This window comes from Eretmochelys imbricata, chromosome 27, assembly GCF_965152235.1.
Source record: "Eretmochelys imbricata isolate rEreImb1 chromosome 27, rEreImb1.hap1, whole genome shotgun sequence".
Lineage (NCBI taxonomy): Eukaryota > Metazoa > Chordata > Testudines > Cheloniidae > Eretmochelys > Eretmochelys imbricata.
Window position 1 is genome coordinate 3,146,463 of NC_135598.1, and position 16,277 is coordinate 3,162,739.

The 16,277-nt window shown below is 47.0% G+C and overlaps 1 protein-coding gene across 1 annotated transcript in view; it reads right to left on the minus strand.

Annotated features, from left to right (window-relative positions):
- WNT3 (Wnt family member 3) overlaps window positions 1-16,051 on the minus strand; it is an 85,812-nt gene extending 69,761 nt beyond the window's left edge. The window contains exon 1 of the mRNA XM_077806216.1: window positions 15,972-16,051. Coding sequence (XP_077662342.1) covers window positions 15,972-16,051 — 80 coding nt within the window. The remainder of the gene's footprint in view (window positions 1-15,971) is intronic.
- Between the last annotated feature and the right edge of the window lie 226 nt (window positions 16,052-16,277).

Genomic DNA, 16,277 nt, shown 5'->3' on the forward strand with positions numbered 1-16,277 from the left:
TAAACAATCCCAGTTCCCTCAGCCTCTACTCATAAGTCATGTGTTCCAGACCCCTAATCATTTTTGTTGCCCTTCGCTGGACTCTTTCCAATTTATCCACATCCTTCTTGTAGTGTGGGGCCCAAAACTGGACACAGTACTCCAGATGAGGCCTCACCAATGTCGAATAGAGGGGGACGATCACGTCCCTCGATCTGCTCGCTATGCCCCTACTTATACATCCCAAAATGCCATTGGCCTTCTTGGCAACAAGGGCACACTGCTGACTCATATCCAGCTTCTCGTCCACTGTCACCCCTAGGTCCTTTTCCGCAGAACTGCTGCCTAGCCATTCGGTCCCTAGTCTGTAGCTGTGCATTGGGTTCTTCCGTCCTAAGTGCAGGACCCTGCACTTATCCTTATTGAACCTCATCAGATTTCTTTTGGCCCAATCCTCCAATTTGTCTAGGTCCCTCTGTATCCTATCCCTGCCCTCCAGCGTATCTACCACTCCTCCCAGTTTAGTATCATCCGCAAATTTGCTGAGAGTGCAATCCACACCATCTTCCAGATCATTTATGAAGATATTGCACAAAACCGGCCCCAGGACCGACCCCTGAGGCACTCCACTTGACACCGGCTGCCAACTAGACATGGAGCCATTGATCACTACCCGTTGAGCCCGACAATCTAGCCAACTTTCTACCCACCTTATAGTGCATTCATCCAGCCCGTACTTCTTTAACTTGCTGACAAGAATACTGTGGGAGACAGTGTCAAAAGCTTTGCTAAAGTCAAGATACAATACATCCACTGCTTCCCCTTCATCCACAGAACCAGTAATCTCATCATAGAAGGCGATTAGATTAGTCAGGCATGACCTTCCCTTGGTGAATCCATGCTGACTGTTCCTGATCACTTTCCTCTCATGTAAGTGCTTCAGGATTGATTCTTTGAGGACCTGCTCCATGATTTTTCCGGGGACTGAGGTGAGGCTGACTGGCCTGTAGTTCCCAGGATCCTCCTTCTTCCCTTTTTTAAAGATGGGCACTACATTAGCCTTTTTCCAGTCATCCGGGACTTCCCCCGTTCGCCACGAGTTTTCAAAGATAATGGCCAATGGCTCTGCAATCACAGCCGCCAGTTCCTTTAGCACTCTCGGATGCAACTCGTCCGGCCCCATGGACTTGTGCACGTCCAGCTTTTCTAAATAGTCCCTAACCACCTCTTTCTCCAGAAAGGGCTGGCCATCTACTCCCCATGCTGTGATGCCCAGCGCAGCAGTCTGGGAGCTGACCTTGTTCGTGATGTGGATCTTAGCTGGATATGCTGTGTCCCTGCTCAGGTTGGTGCAGAAGAGAGCAGGGCAGGAAACTCAGCTAGAAGGGCCCAGAGACTTCCAGAACAGGGTGTGACAGTCACGTGATGGGCTCAGTTGTTTCTGAGGCTGTGTAGGAAGTTTTCATTGTGGGCAACCCACTTGGCAGATCCCACCCTTTCGCCTCGGAGAGCTGAGTCAATCAGAAAGCAAGGGGGAAAGGATTTACAGACGCCTCTGTGGCCTCGGTGGCTGATTGACAGGGCTAAGAGGTGGTCTGCTGCCAGGGCTGTGTCACAGTCCCTGCACCACTTGGATACAAATCAGTGAGCGATTCCAGCATTACTTGCTTGGGATGCTCTCCACTAGGATAATGGTGAGTTTTATGGATCTAGAGGCTACAGAGCTTGTGGAACTTATACTAAGCTATCAGCTAACTGCTCTCACCTGGGTTTGTATCTCAGCGAGAGAGACTGGAGCAGCACTTAGAGACTCCCCAGGCTTTGTGAATTCTTGCCTGACTTGGCTGAGAGCCTTACAGAGATTCTGGACATAGATATTTTATATGCTGCTTGCAATCCCAGTGCCACTTTGGGTACAGGCTATAGATTCTGTTTCATCAGCAACTGAAAGGACCAGTCATCTGTGAACCCCAGGGCGGGCATGCTGCTGGCTGTGGCCATCCCCAGACTATGTGCTTGCTGGCTGGGCTCTGAACTGTTGGAAAGGACTGAGTCCTGCCATGGCTCACGCTTGCTTGGAAGAGCCCACGTGGCACACATCTTACACTATGGACACAGGGAGAAATCACCTCAGAGAGGGAATGTGTTTTGATGTGTGTTACAGCATAGAAAATGTCATGTTGAAACCTTGCTTGCTTGCTTTTGTGAAACCAAAAGGGGAGAGAGTCTGTGTAAGGAACACCAGGAGATCTACTGTCTCATCCATTTTGTTCACAAGTTTGGGTCCTACTATTCCAAACATTAGTTACACTATTTGGTGCTGTTTGCAGGTTGTCTTCTGTGCTTTAATGGTTGTTTTACTAGGAGAGTGCCTGGTGCTCTCTGAAATTGGCTGGGGACTCTTGCCATTCTTTTATCAGGGGGTTACATACAGTAGCCCCGAGGATTAACTCTGGGTAACGCTTCTGGAAAGCCTACCCTTTAGCCTGTTCTTCAGCAGAGTGTGAGGCTGAAGTGCAGGGGGAAGGAGAGTGTATAGTTACACTGAATCTTGCCTGAGCATGCCTGCCCACCCCCAGACACTCTACAGGCATGAAAAACAATGAGGAGTCCTTGTGGCACCTTAGAGACTGACAAATTATTTGGGCACAAGCTTTTGTGGGCTAAAACCCACTTCATCAGATGCATGGAGTGAAAAATACAGAAGACCCTCTGAAACCTATCTACAGGCATCATGCAGCCCTCACCATGGCACTAGGGATGAGGAGCCGCAAAGAGGGAATGCAGGAGAATCCATGACCTGCCTGTAATTACGGTAGTTGGCCACAACGTATGCAGCGCTGGGATCTCTCGCCATTTCCTTCCTGCCTCTGGGATTAGTGGAGCATGAATTGATAACTTGGGACAGAGGCTCTTTTGCTCTGCAACCTGTAGAGTCATTTCACAGCCACTTTGCACTTTGACTCCACAGGGGCAAAACACCAGAGACTCTGGCCCCTGTGTGTGTTTGATAAAGATGTGTGAACTACCCCTGCAGCTATGCTCCCCTTCAGACTCCTAGCAGAATTGTGCAGGGCAAATATTTCTTCCAGCACTTTCAGTTAAGAGCCATGGAAGTTGCGTGTCTTTAGCAGAGAGCAGGTCTTGGCCTTAGACAAATTAATCCCTGGATTCTAAAAGAGGGTACGTTTTCAAGCTTTCCCAATTCTGGGTAAAATTTGTTCACACTTTAGCAAAGCATTTGACACAGTCTCCCACAGTATTCTTGCCAGCAAGTTAAAGAAGTATGAGCTGGCTGAATGGACTATAAGGTGGAGAGAAAGCTGGCTAGATTGTTGGGCTCAATGGGTAGTGATCAATGGCTCCATGTCTAGTTGGCAGCCGGTATCAAGTGGAGTGCCCCAAGGGTCAGTCCTCGGGCCGGATTTGTTCAATATCTTCATTAATGATCTGGAGGATGGCATGGATTGCACCCTCGGCAAGTTTGCAGATGACACTAAACTGGGAGGAGAGGTAGATACGCTGGAGGGTAGGGATAGGATACAGAGGGACCTAGACAAATTAGAGGATTGGGCCAAAAGAAATCTGATGAGGTTCAACAAGGACAAGTGCAGAGTCCTGCACTTCTGACGGAAGAATCCAATGCATTGCTACAGACTAGGGACCGAGTGGCTCGGCAGCAGTTCTGCAGAAAAGGACCTAGGGGTTACAGTGGACGAGAAGCTGGATATGAGTCAGCAGTGTGCCCTTGTTGCCAAGAAGGCCAATGGCATTTTGGGCTGTATAAGTAGGGGCGTTGCCAGCAGATCGAGGGACGTGATCGTTCCCCTCAATTCGACATTGGTGAGGCCTCATCTGGAGTACTGTGTCCAGTTTTGGGCCCCACACTACAAGAAGGATGTGGAAAAATTGGAAAGCGTCCAGCAGAGGGCAACAAAAATGATTAGGGGACTAGAACACGTGACTTATGAGGAGAGGCTGAGGGAACTGGGATTGTTTAGTCCGTGGAAGAGAAGAATGAGGGGGGATTTGATAGCTGCTTTCAAGTACCTGAAAGGGGGTTCCAAAGAGGATGGATCTAGACTGTTCTCAGTGATAATAGATGACAGAACAAGGAGTAATGGTCTCAAGTTGCAGTGGGGGAGGTTTAGGTTGGATATAAGGAACAACTTTTTCACTAGGAGGGTGGTGAAGCACTGGAATGCATTATCTAGGGAGGTGGTGGAATCTCCTTCCTTAGAAGTTTATAAGGTCAGGCTTGAGAAAGCCCTGGCTGGGATGATTTAATTGGGGATTGGTCCTGCTTTGAGCAGGGGGTTGGACTAGATGACCTCCTGAGGTCCCTTCCAACCCTGATATTCTATGATTCTAGGATTCTAGGATTTCTTATTGTTATTGATTATTTGTATTCCAGTAGCAGCTAGAGGCTCTGACTGAGATCCGGACTCCGTAGGGCTCTACACATGCAAGACAGGAAATAGCCTCTCCATAAGGAGCTTACAACTGACATAGCCAAAGCAGATAAAGGGTGGGAGGGGAAACCGAGGCACATAGAGGTGAAGTGACTTGTCCAACATTATACAGCAAGTAGATAGCAGAGCAGGGTACAGAGCCCAGATCTCCCAAGCCCCACTGCAGTGCCCAGTCCACTAGGCAACACTGCCTCACCACACCCCCAAAGCAAATTGCAGAGTGCAGACCTGAAAGTCCACCTACCTGCATTACACCTCTAGTCAAAACACACTGGAAAATGAGAGGCCACCTTTGAAAAATGGGGTTCCTCTGTGACTAATAAAAGTTAGTTTCTAAGTTCTCATCTGGGTTCTGACATGGCATGTGGCCCTATGTGAGTCACTTCATCTCTCTGCTGCAATTTCCTCCACTGTAAAATGCTACCATTTCTCCCAGAAGTAAGGTGAAGGCCCAGTATTCGTAAAATGCTTTGAACACGAAGTGCTAGGCAGGTGTTTGGGGTTTATACGCAGGCCGGATAGTTTGACAAACCCCACCTCTCTCTGAGAGCAGATCACGGCTTCCTCTCTTTGGTTAGCTAACTATAGTAAAGTTGAGATTTTAGCTTCACAGAATGATCCCAACAGTTCAATATAAGGATTTGATACTCACTATATGTTTCATGGCACTGTTTCTGTCCCCTAATTGAATGAGGGACTCTCATTGTTGGGAGGAGAGGGCAGGTTAAGGAAGCAGGGAATTTAGAAAGTTTTAATCCTTTCCCTTTCTGGGCCATTCTGCATCATACAGGGAGCCTGGGTGCCAACCTCAGGGCTGTGGAGTCTGCTAGTTGGCAGGGTGCCTAAATGTTAGGTGTTGCAAGACTGAGTCTAAGGTGCCTTTGTGGATCTAGCCAAGTGCTTTTACCGACCTGATTTGCATCCATAACCAAAGATGCACCAGCAAAATGGAGGACAACTTTAGCCCTTACTTTCAGTGGCTAGAAGCTAGTATCCAGGCCCAGCTTTTCAAGGTATCCAGTTGTGCTAAGCGGTGCACTGCCTGACTGCTCCAGGAGCCTCAATCTCATTTGCACAAGGGACTTAGCCAATGGGATTTAGGCTCTCAGGGCTAGATTCACAAAGGAACATTGGAGAAGTGACACTGAATGTCACCACAACTAACTTTTAGGCATCTAGAAAAATCACAGGGATTCCCAGAACCAAGTTAGGTGTCCCAGCTCCCTGTCCAAGGAACGGGAAGAGAAGTGCCTCAGAATGGGATCCACAAAGGCCAGCACGCTAGGCAGCTCCCTGCCTACGCTAGCCAATGGGAGATGTCAAGCCCCACTCCTCTCACAGAGAAAGATCTGGAAGTCCAGGCTGCCTCCCTCTGCTTGGGCTTCCCACCTGTGAACCGTCCCCTGGCATCAGGAACTACACTGTTGACAAGATACAGGGGAGAAGAAAGACACCTCCTTCCTAGCCGATAGCCCAGTGTTAGGTACTCACTGGGTACTCCTGGGGGAATTCTGCACCACTGTGCCATGCAGAATTTTTCAGAAATTAATGTTGTGCATGCATAATTTCCCCCCCCCAGAAGTGGGCTGCAATGCTGCTAGCCGCCACTAGGGGCCACTGGACCCTGCAGAGCCCCGCTTGCACATAGAAGACACTGCTTGGGGGGGCGGGAAAGGGGGCTAGCGGGCTCCATGCCCTGAGGGAAGGAGAGGGCAGCAGGCAGGAAACCCCATGCAAGCCTGGGACCCAGCATCAGGCTCTTTCTCCCTCTGGATCCCTGGGCTCTGGGGAGGGAGGGGCTGCGGGTATCTGGGCTGGAGGGGGCCCTGTGGTTGGGCTCCGGGGAGGAGGGCTTTGGGTGTATTGGCTGGGGGGGGCTGGAGGTGGGCTATCTGGGGAGAGGGGTTGTGAGTCTCTGGCCCCCCAGCTGGGCTCTGGGGTGGGGGAAGGGGGCAGAGAAACAGGAACTGGGTTGTCATAGGGGTTTCTTTAACTCTCTGCTCCTGGGGGAATTTTTGTGTGTGTCTGTATTGTTACAAAAAGAAAAGGAGTACTTGTGGCACCTTAGAGACTAACCAATTTATTTGAGCATGAGCTTTCGTGAGCTACGAGCTCACGAAAGCTCATGCTCAAATAAATTGGTTAGTCTCTAAGGTGCCACAAGTACTCCTTTTCTTTTTGCGAATACAGACTAACACGGCTGTTACTCTGAAACCTGTATTGTTACAGTCATACTTGCTGACAGGTATTTTGAAATAAATTACCAAAATAATTGAAACTGGTGTGATTATGTAGTGCTATTTTGACAAATAAATTTTGCAGAATTTTAAAATATTGTGCTTAGAATCTTCTATTTTTTGGCACAGAATGCCCTTAGGAGTAACTGGGGAGGAGGTGAAAGGCTTTGAGCAGGGGTTTGCCCTCTCAGGTGAGCGCCCTCTCCACTGGGCTCCAGAGTGTTCTGGGTGGGGCTCCTTAGTCTCTCCTGTTGAATCTGTTCCACTGTGAATAAATCATCCACATGATCGGAGCAGGGGAGCAATCCCATGTCTCTCACCTCCCAGGTGCATGCTCTGACCACCAGGCTGGAGAGTGTTATGCTCACACTCTGTCAATTGTTCTTCCCTTGGTTATTCACACTGGAATAGCTTCAGCAGGAGAGCTGAAAGGAGCCCTGCATCAGACTATCCCACAGCTCAGTGGCTAGGGCACTCATGGGAGAAGTGGGAGGTCTCTGTTCAAAGCCTTTCTCCCTTTCAGGCAGAGGGGAACTTGAGCCAGGGGTCTCCCACCTCCCAGGTGAGTACCTTTCATGGCCAGGTCATAGGCAGCCAGCCCTAGCAGTCAGAGCTAGGCTCTGCAGTCACAGGACAAGAGTCAAGAGTCAGCTGGGTCAGGTTACCAGATCAGAAGGGGGAGACAAACTGAGACCAGAACCACCGACTGGTGACCAGAGTCGAGCTGGGTCAGGAGACCAAAAGGTCAGAGGCAGGAGTCAAACCAGAGATTGGAACCACAAGTTGGACAGGAGGAGTCAAGCCACAGGAGCAGCGTGGTCCCAGTTCCCTGGACAACTTCCTGGTCCTGTGCTGGGTTTACAGAGAAGCTGTGAACCAGTCAGACCCCCCTGCATCCTTTCAGTCAAGTTCCAGCACTGGAGTGCTCAGCTGGGGTTCAGCTTCCGCCCTAGCGATTGTTAGCAGGTCACTGGGTCACAGTGGCTGGTTTGAGCTTACTAGCTCCTCACAGCCCTGTGGCTCTGGGGCAAGACCCACAGTTCTTGACATCACCCTAACCCCTGGGCTGACAGGAGGGAGGGCCACTGCTGTGGCATGTACTCTTGCCTATAGGGGCTAAGCCAGGAGGTGAGCTCTGAGCATGTGTCTTGGATTGGGCCCTGCAAGTGAGTTAGGCGAAGGAATGCCTATCGTCCCCCACTTCACACATCGCTCTGGGCCTTTGGTGTCCACGGGCCTTGTATGGGGTGCCAGAGGCAGAAAGAGGCATGCAGGGAACTTTCACTGTAAAAAAGCAGGCACCGAGCAGGTTTAGCCAACTACAGGGTTCAGCAGCGACTGAGTGTGGGTTTTGGAAATCCCAGTGGGGCCTGATTCTGGGATTTAGATGCCTAAAGCAGCAGTTGGGTGCTCTGGGAATGAATCAGGGCTGTGTAGTGAAGGAGGCTCTTGTCTGTAGGATCCTGCCTCGTTTGTTGTAGAAGTTGGAAGGAGCGGAGTGAATGAAGCAGGGGATTACCAGAGGAGTAAGGAACGTCTTGTGGTTCGGGCAGCTGACTAACACCTTGGAGACGTGGAGCCTGTCCCTGCTGCTACCACAGAGGCCCTGTGTGGTGCTGGCCAAGTCACTTGCAGCAAACTTTTCCCAGGTGGCCCCGACTTCTGGCTCCAGCAGCCGCACACTGAGCTACACAGATTTGCAGACGTGCTGAGCACCACAGCTGCCAGAGATGTTCACTGAGAGCTGTGCTTTGAACATAGGAAGTGCTATATAATGCAAGGTGCTCTAAAAACTCAAGTCCGTGGTATCTCAAGTTTGGCTGAAGTTAGTGGACACTTGACAGTTTTGGCCTTAATGTCTGTAACTTTTAGGCAACTAGAAAATCACGGTGAGTCACAAAGCCTGTGTTTGCTGCCAGGCTCCCTATCAAATTAATACTGTAGACAGCGATTCACAAAAGCCAGCATGTATGTAGGGAGCTGCCTAAGCTAGCCATTGGGAGATGCCCACAGGCAGGGTACATCCTCAGCACTGCCCCTCTCTGCTTGCGATTCTGAGCTGCAAACCATCCCTCCTAGCTTTTAGCCCAATGGCTGGAGTACTCACCTGGGATGTGGGAAACTCCGGTTCAACTCCCTGCACCAGCTGATCGGGAGAAAGGATTTGAAGAGGGCTCTGAATGCTCTAACCATAGTCCCCCATGCTTGCACTCCCCCTCACGCTCCCTCAATGACGCTGTCAGAGACTCAGAGGCTTTAAGGCCAGAACGGACCATCGTGATCATCTAGTCCGACCTCCTGCACATCACAGGCCACTAGTTCTCCATAATGGAACAGCTTCAACAGGAGAGATTGAGGCAGCCCCATATCAGACTTTCCCATAGCTCAGTGATTAGGACACTCACCTGAGAGATGGGGGCCCTGCTTCAAATAATTTCTCCACTTCAGGTAGAGGGGGGACTTGAGCCAGAGGTCTCCCACTTCCCAGGTGTCTGCTGCTGCCATATGTAAGCTTCCCTATCGGGGGTGATCCAGCAGGTGAGCTCTGAGCATGCTTAGTGGATAGATCCTATCCTCCCCCATTCGTGCATCGCTCTGGGGCTTGGGCGTCTGGATGTCTGGTGAGGAGCAGTATTGTGCATAACCAGGGACAGCAACTTAGGTGTGCAGGAAGCTTTTACTGCAAAAATATAGGCTCTGAGTGAGTTTAGATGCTCACAGGATTCGGCAGCAGCTATGCAGGAGTTTTGGAATTCCCAGTGGGGCCTGATTCTGGGATTTATGCACCTAAAGTGGCAGTTGGGTGCCTTAGTCCTTGTGGGAATCTAGCTCACTATGCCTCAGTTCCTCCTGTGCGAAGAGGACAATGGTACCTTCTCACCGCTCTCCAGTGGGATGGTGATGGCACTACAGAAAACCCCTGAGGAGGGAATGACTTCGTATGCAGAGCAGGGTTTGCATGATGGACAGTAAATAAGGCCACACACTGATTGAATGAGCTAAAAAGAAATATCGACTAGCTCCCCAATTAATGGGCACCTTCCCTCCTGAGCACTGACTGAGGCAGGTGTACTGTGGGAAAAGCAGCAGGTGATCCTCTAATTAAAGACTCTCATAAAGTGTACGCACAAGAGGGATGAATTATGGTGGCCCTGGGAACTGTAAGTCTGGCAGTTCTAAATTCTGGGTGCTTGACTTTGCAAACATAACACTGTTTTCAGGTCGTAGTTTGTATGTTGCAATACAGCTCTGGAACCTCAAGACCAGTTAAGTGGTTAGCTTTGGGACGGGTCAAGGCCTGACCGCTCTGGAGCCTTCTGTTTAACCACAGGATGGGGACTGCACAGATGGTGGTAGCAACAACAAGGAAAATAGACTGCCAGCATATTTCCAGGCCTGTCCACTAAATACTATCCTGAGGCCGGCCCCACTCAGTTCACCACAGCCAAGGAACTGTCACCAGTAGGAATGAATATTCATCACTGAACTGCTTAATAAGCCATAAAGCAGGGAATTAACACTGAGCATAATCTAGTTGCAGCCATTGGAGTATGTTAATGGAATATCAGTTATAAAAATCGTATAATTTTGATAGACATTCTGCTTTTTTACATCATCGTAACCCTATAACAGGGCTTCAACCAGAGACCTTCAGAGCTAAGAGCAAGTGCCTTACTTGAAATGAAGGCTTAATACCTGTAGCTGGCTCCTGAAGTAGGCTCTTGTCCTTATATGTGGACTAGCCACTAGAGGGGGAAAAAGACCTATACTAGCTGAGAGTCGGTGATATAGATATTGGAGAATCTGCCAGTCCGTTAACACATTAAGGCAACAGTTTCAGAAGTGGTTCCTGATTTTTGGGAGCCCAACTTGAGATAACTTGGGCCTGATTTTCAGAGGACTGAGCATCCACAGCTCCACCTGATTTTGGGAAGAGCTGCCGGGGCTCAGCACCCATGAAGATCAGGTACCCAACATCAGTGTCTACTTTTGCAAATGTGCATGAAATCTTTCCGTAGCTTGGCCAGACTTACAGAACTGGAAGGGCACATTTGCACTGAGTACAAGTCCAAGTACATGCCGAGGGTCTCGGATGGGTCAGTGTAACCCCCACACCTCCTGGCTGTGGTGCTCTGTCCCATCTAGTGGCACCAAGACCACTTACAGAGAGAGATAAAATAAGTCTGCTCCACAACCTTAGCTAACAGCTAGATGGCTTTTAGCTCATGCACTAAGCTCCCGAGGTCCCTGGTTCAGTCCTGCCCACCAGTGACCGGGGTCTGTCGGCGTTACATAAGCACTTGTGGCAACTAGCTCCTTCCTCCACCTACATTCTGATTTTAGCTCACTGGCTCGCCTAGACCAGTGTGAGTATGTCTCCTCGCACTGAGAATCACCCCCCCAGCTCCAAGGGTAGCCGTACTCTAAGCACCATTGTGGGATTCCCTATGTCACTCCCTCAGTGATTCCATATCAGCTCAGCTGAGGAGTCGGTCTGCTTCTGACAGCCTGCTGACAGGCTCTGCAATAGAACCAAGCTGGTAGTAAAGGAGGCTCCCTCTCCTGGAGTGCTCTCGCAGGGCTAGGTGGAGCGGCCGGAGAGTGGGTGCTTGTTTGTGTCAGTAAAGCCAGCAGCTGTGGCTCTTTTAATTTAATTTAATTTTAATCAACCTTTTAATTTCACAGTATGTCCCTTGCTCTTGTGTTATGAAACAAGGACAGCAGAACATCCTGATCTATCTTCTCTAGACCCTTCAGTATTTTATATATTTTTTATATCTTATTTGGTTCCCTTTCTAAGGCAACAATCCTAATTGTTTCAATCTCTCGTCATATAAAAGTTTTTCCTGGCTCTTCATCATCTCATCACTCGTCTTTGAATCCCCTTTAATTCTGCAATAGCCTTTTGGAGATCCTGGGCTGCACACAGTTCAAAGCAACATTGCTTTATAGGATTTAAAATATTCTGTATTATTCTCCATCTCATTCCTTATGCATCCTAACATCTCGTTTGTATTTTTGACCACAACGGCACATTGAGCACAGGTTTCACTGAGCTGCCTACAATGATACCTAAGTCTCTTTCTTGAGTTGATACACTTAATTTATAACTCTGTAAAATATGTGAGTAGATTATTTTTCCCTCCAGCATGCATTAATCTGCATTTATCAACACTGACTTTCATTTGCCAAGATGTCGCCCATTCACCAAGCATGGTCCAGTTTCTCTGCAGTTCCTTACACTCCTCTCTGGTGGTGACTAACCTAAATAACTTCAAATCATCTGCAAATTTTGCCCTCTTCCAGCTCAATCCTCTTTCCAGATTTTTAATCAATGTATTAAACAACACAGGAACTAGTATGGAAGCTTGAGACCCCCATTGTTAACTTCTTCCATGCTGAAAATTAACCATTTCATCCTACTCTTTGTTTTCTGTCTCTGGCCATTTTTTGATCCATGATAATACTTTGCCTCTCATGCTATAACTACTTAGCGTCTTTAGTAGCCTTTTTTGTAGGACCTAGTTGAATGCCTTTTGGAAGTCTAAAGAAATTCAACTGGTAAACTCCAATGGGTTCTCCTTTTTCCACTATTTTATTGACATGTTCAAAGAATTATAAGAGATTAGTGAGACACAATTTTCCTTTAAAGTTCCCATCAGAACATGATCTAGGTGTTTTGTTATTCTGTTTCTAATTATTCTTTCAGCCAATTTGTTTTGTCTATTTAGAATGTAAGCTTTTGTGGGCAGGACTGTCTCTTTTTATTAAATGGTTGTTGTGGGTGGGTGGGAAGGAGACCCAGCAAGGTACTTTAGCATGAACATAGTCCCATTTATTTCCCATTCTCTCCAATGTTTCATGCATGCTTAAGAACCTTGGTGAATCAGGGCCTTTTTCAGAAAGGTTTATATATAAAATGCATGTTATATGCATATGGGCTGGAACCATTTACCTCAATCCCAGAGAACTACAGATAAAATGGAACCTGGATCCCAACCAACATTTGGTCTGGGTTTGACTTTGCAGACTGAAAAATCATCCCAGTTTCCCTGCCCTGTCTCTCATGTTAATTTCTAGAAAGAGAGGCCAACAGTTCAGTCCTGAAGCCCTTAGTGCAAGAGAGTGACCATCAACTGCAAGGGGAGATTTGCTGTAGTAAGAACTATAGGATCAAGCGTTTGAAGATTCATTCATCAGACATGGATACTGGACTCAATTTTAGTATGTGCTTTATTGACCCAATAGACTGGTTTTGGGAATACTCCATCGTTCAACTGTAACAGCTCCAGATACTGGGCGGTATCTTCTACATCTAGAGTTGCCATCTCTGAGGTACAAAAAACCAGGACATCCAGGATGATCCTGAGCCCACAAAACTAGACAGCTGGCAGTGTGTACTGACCACCCTTACAGATTTCTCAGGACAGATGCATTAAAAGAAGGGACAATCTTGGGAAAACCTGGACAGACCCTGTCTATCATGTCTATCCAGCTGCTACCACCAGGCCTAGGTGTTACAAAACTTTGGGACATGTGAGTCCCTCAGTGGATTTTTTTTTTTAAATTCTTATTCCTTGTTTGGAAGACATTATATCAGTTTATTTCCAACCTAAACTGAACCCTTTAGTTGAGTTACAGAAGAATCAGAATTATTCTAGAGACCTTGGATTCAGCCTACTATTCACTGTTTCTTATTCCACATTTCCTGTTGTATTTTCCTAGCTTACATTGACACACTCTGTGCACACAATAGGATCCAGTTTGGCCCCCATTTATACTGGCTCAATCCCATTGACTTCAGAGGGGTTGGCCTACTGCCAATGTAGTCTAGAGGCAAAGATTCCAAAACGGGCTAGGAAAATGCCCAATGGGGTTGCACTAGCATAGTACACCCTCAGCCTTGAGGGCCGGTAAAACCCAAATCAAGCGTCTCCCTGAAGGTCTAGCAATTATTCATCTCGCAGAGGTTGCTCTGTAGTTAAAGGTCACTGGGTACTGCATGAGGGTATTTTAGAGGAAGTGCTTCAAATGAGGCAGCTGCCTTTTGAAGGTGCTTCTCAGAGCAGGCGCTATTGCACAGGAAATTAGGACACAGTTCCACAAAGCGTTTAAGCACTTGACTTCAATGGGACTTAAGGACATGCTGAACATTAAGAGTGTGGTTAAGTGTCTTGCTGAACTGGGACCCTCATTTATTTCCTCTGCTTTGGAATGCATGATCTTAGCAGTGAGAATTCTCAAAGTGCCGGGGAGCCCTGGCTCCAGATACTCATTGCCTGCGGCTACTCAACGTGGAAAAAGTCTCTCAAAAGCTTTAGCCACTTTCTCTGTCTCCCCTCCCCCATTTTAAGACTCAGTCACCTCATCATATCTGTATGGCAGAGCTTTCTTTAGCACTCTGAGCACTGCCAGGGAACAGGGCTCTGCTAAACTATGCAGGGTACAGATTACTGGAACTGTAGGCTAGTTCTACATTGATTGATTTAACCCTCTCCTCTCCCATTGTCACTGCTTGCCGAGCACAACATGTTTGTGTAAGTGACCAGAAAACATGCACGTTGTTTGTATTATTTGTGCCAAGGGCCTGGGGAATGCACTCTCTGTGGTGTGTTTCTCTGCCAACAGGGAGAAGACTCATTCTAAGGGAGAACCCTCTACTTGAGAAGGAAAACAGATCTATCTCTTCCAGGGGATTTTCATTCCTCAGTATGAAAGTCTCAGCAGATGCCTCCTGACTCAATCATTTAACCCTCACGGAGTTATGTCAGATTCTCATTCAGGGTGCGAACCCAATTGGATTCTCGAACAGTTGGCTGCACAACAAAGTCCAATCATCCTGTGCAGCTCCAAAGGCATTTTTTTCTCTTTAGATACAGCCACTCTGATCAGTGCCCCCCAGCAGGCACCCCCCTCTCCAGACGCACACTGCAATGCTTCACAGTCTTGATAATTGAATGAGGAGGAGAAGGGTCTAAAGGAATCTGACAAGGTCTTCATTTTGGTGGACCTCCTACGCCCAGCTTAGGCCCTCAAGTTCAGCATTCGTGATCAGGGTGGAAAATTTTATTTTGCAGAAAAAAAAAATGCAAATGCTGAGATTTAGCCATTTTAAGGAGTCTGTGTAGCTTTTAAAGGATTAGAAATTATATACTCATAGTAACATTATTAGACATGCTTTGACTGCAATACTTGAAATTTTCATTCTTAGTCACCATGATAATTAACAGATTTGTTTAATTATTGCTCCCTTTTTCCTTTCCCCAGACATGGCAGCCCATTTCCAAGTTCACTCCAGCCTACTTCTTTGCATCTCCAAGTCTGCACAGAAGGGATTTGATTAATTAATAAAAAAAGCTTTTCTGGAAGGGGGAAAAATAATTAAAGTATTTTGACGTAACTAGTTTCTGCCTCATGGCTCCATACATACAGAGTCCCCTACCTACATTGTATACAGACATAGGAGACTCATTCCAATGAGAAATCCTATGTGATAAACTGAGAAATGGACTGAAATATTGTACTATACTACTAACCATCTTCTATCTCCAAGTGACTCATGATTGTTTTGTTTTGCATCTCTGTTCTTCAAGGAGGGATCTAACCTTTGATTAAATTTTGTTAATGTATTTATTTTTAAAAGGTAGAATAATACAGGTCAATTATCAGCCACATTCTAAAATAAAACGGATTTCTTTTATTTTTTGGTAAGAGAAAATAAGGAACATATCTGCAATAAAAAATTTTTCACGGTGCCATTTGTGTCCTCTGCATATTTCCTGGACTAAATTCACACGAATGACTGAATAAAACAAAAGGAGAGAAAGAAGACCCAAAACTGCAGCAGCCCAAAAGAAAATAGAATGAAAAAATAATAATGGATTGAGCAGTATGTAATAAGAAGGGGAGGAGAAATCTACCTACGAACAAAAGCCAGAGTCCTGTGACAGATGAAAATTATATTGCACAGTGAATAAAAATACATCCTCGTATATTTATTTTAAACACAACTACAATGGCTGAAATTGGAGAATTAAGGGGGTTGGAGAAATCTTCATTAGTTCAGGGATAAACCTATACATTGTCCTTTAAAAATAACCCTGAAATGTTTAATGAATTACCAGGCAAAGCTGCAGAAATTGTGTTTAGAACCAAACACGCAATTGTGCCTAGCTCAGAAGAACTAAGGGTGGGAAGGAAGGAACATGCACACACACAAACCCCATCTCTAATAATTAATGAACTCATTAATTAATCATAAAAACTGGGGGGGAAATCTTACCACCAAATTGGGTACCCGGCTAAGACCTTTGTGCCACTGAAGAGAAAAGATAAAATTAATCCAAGCAGGTGGTAATCCATTAGTCCAGACTGGTGCAAGGGAAAACCTCAGTGAAGTTTTCAGAAAAACATTAAGGGCAAAAATGAAGTATCCCCCCACCCCAAACAGTCAAACAAAGTCCCTTGAAGTGCAGAATGACTTTCTCTCTTGTCAGAAACGCACCTCTCCAAGCCTTTCCCCCTGTAGATCATCCAAAAGCTTCTATTAAAAAGTGCAGGGCTTGGGGATGTCAGCAGGCAGCCAATC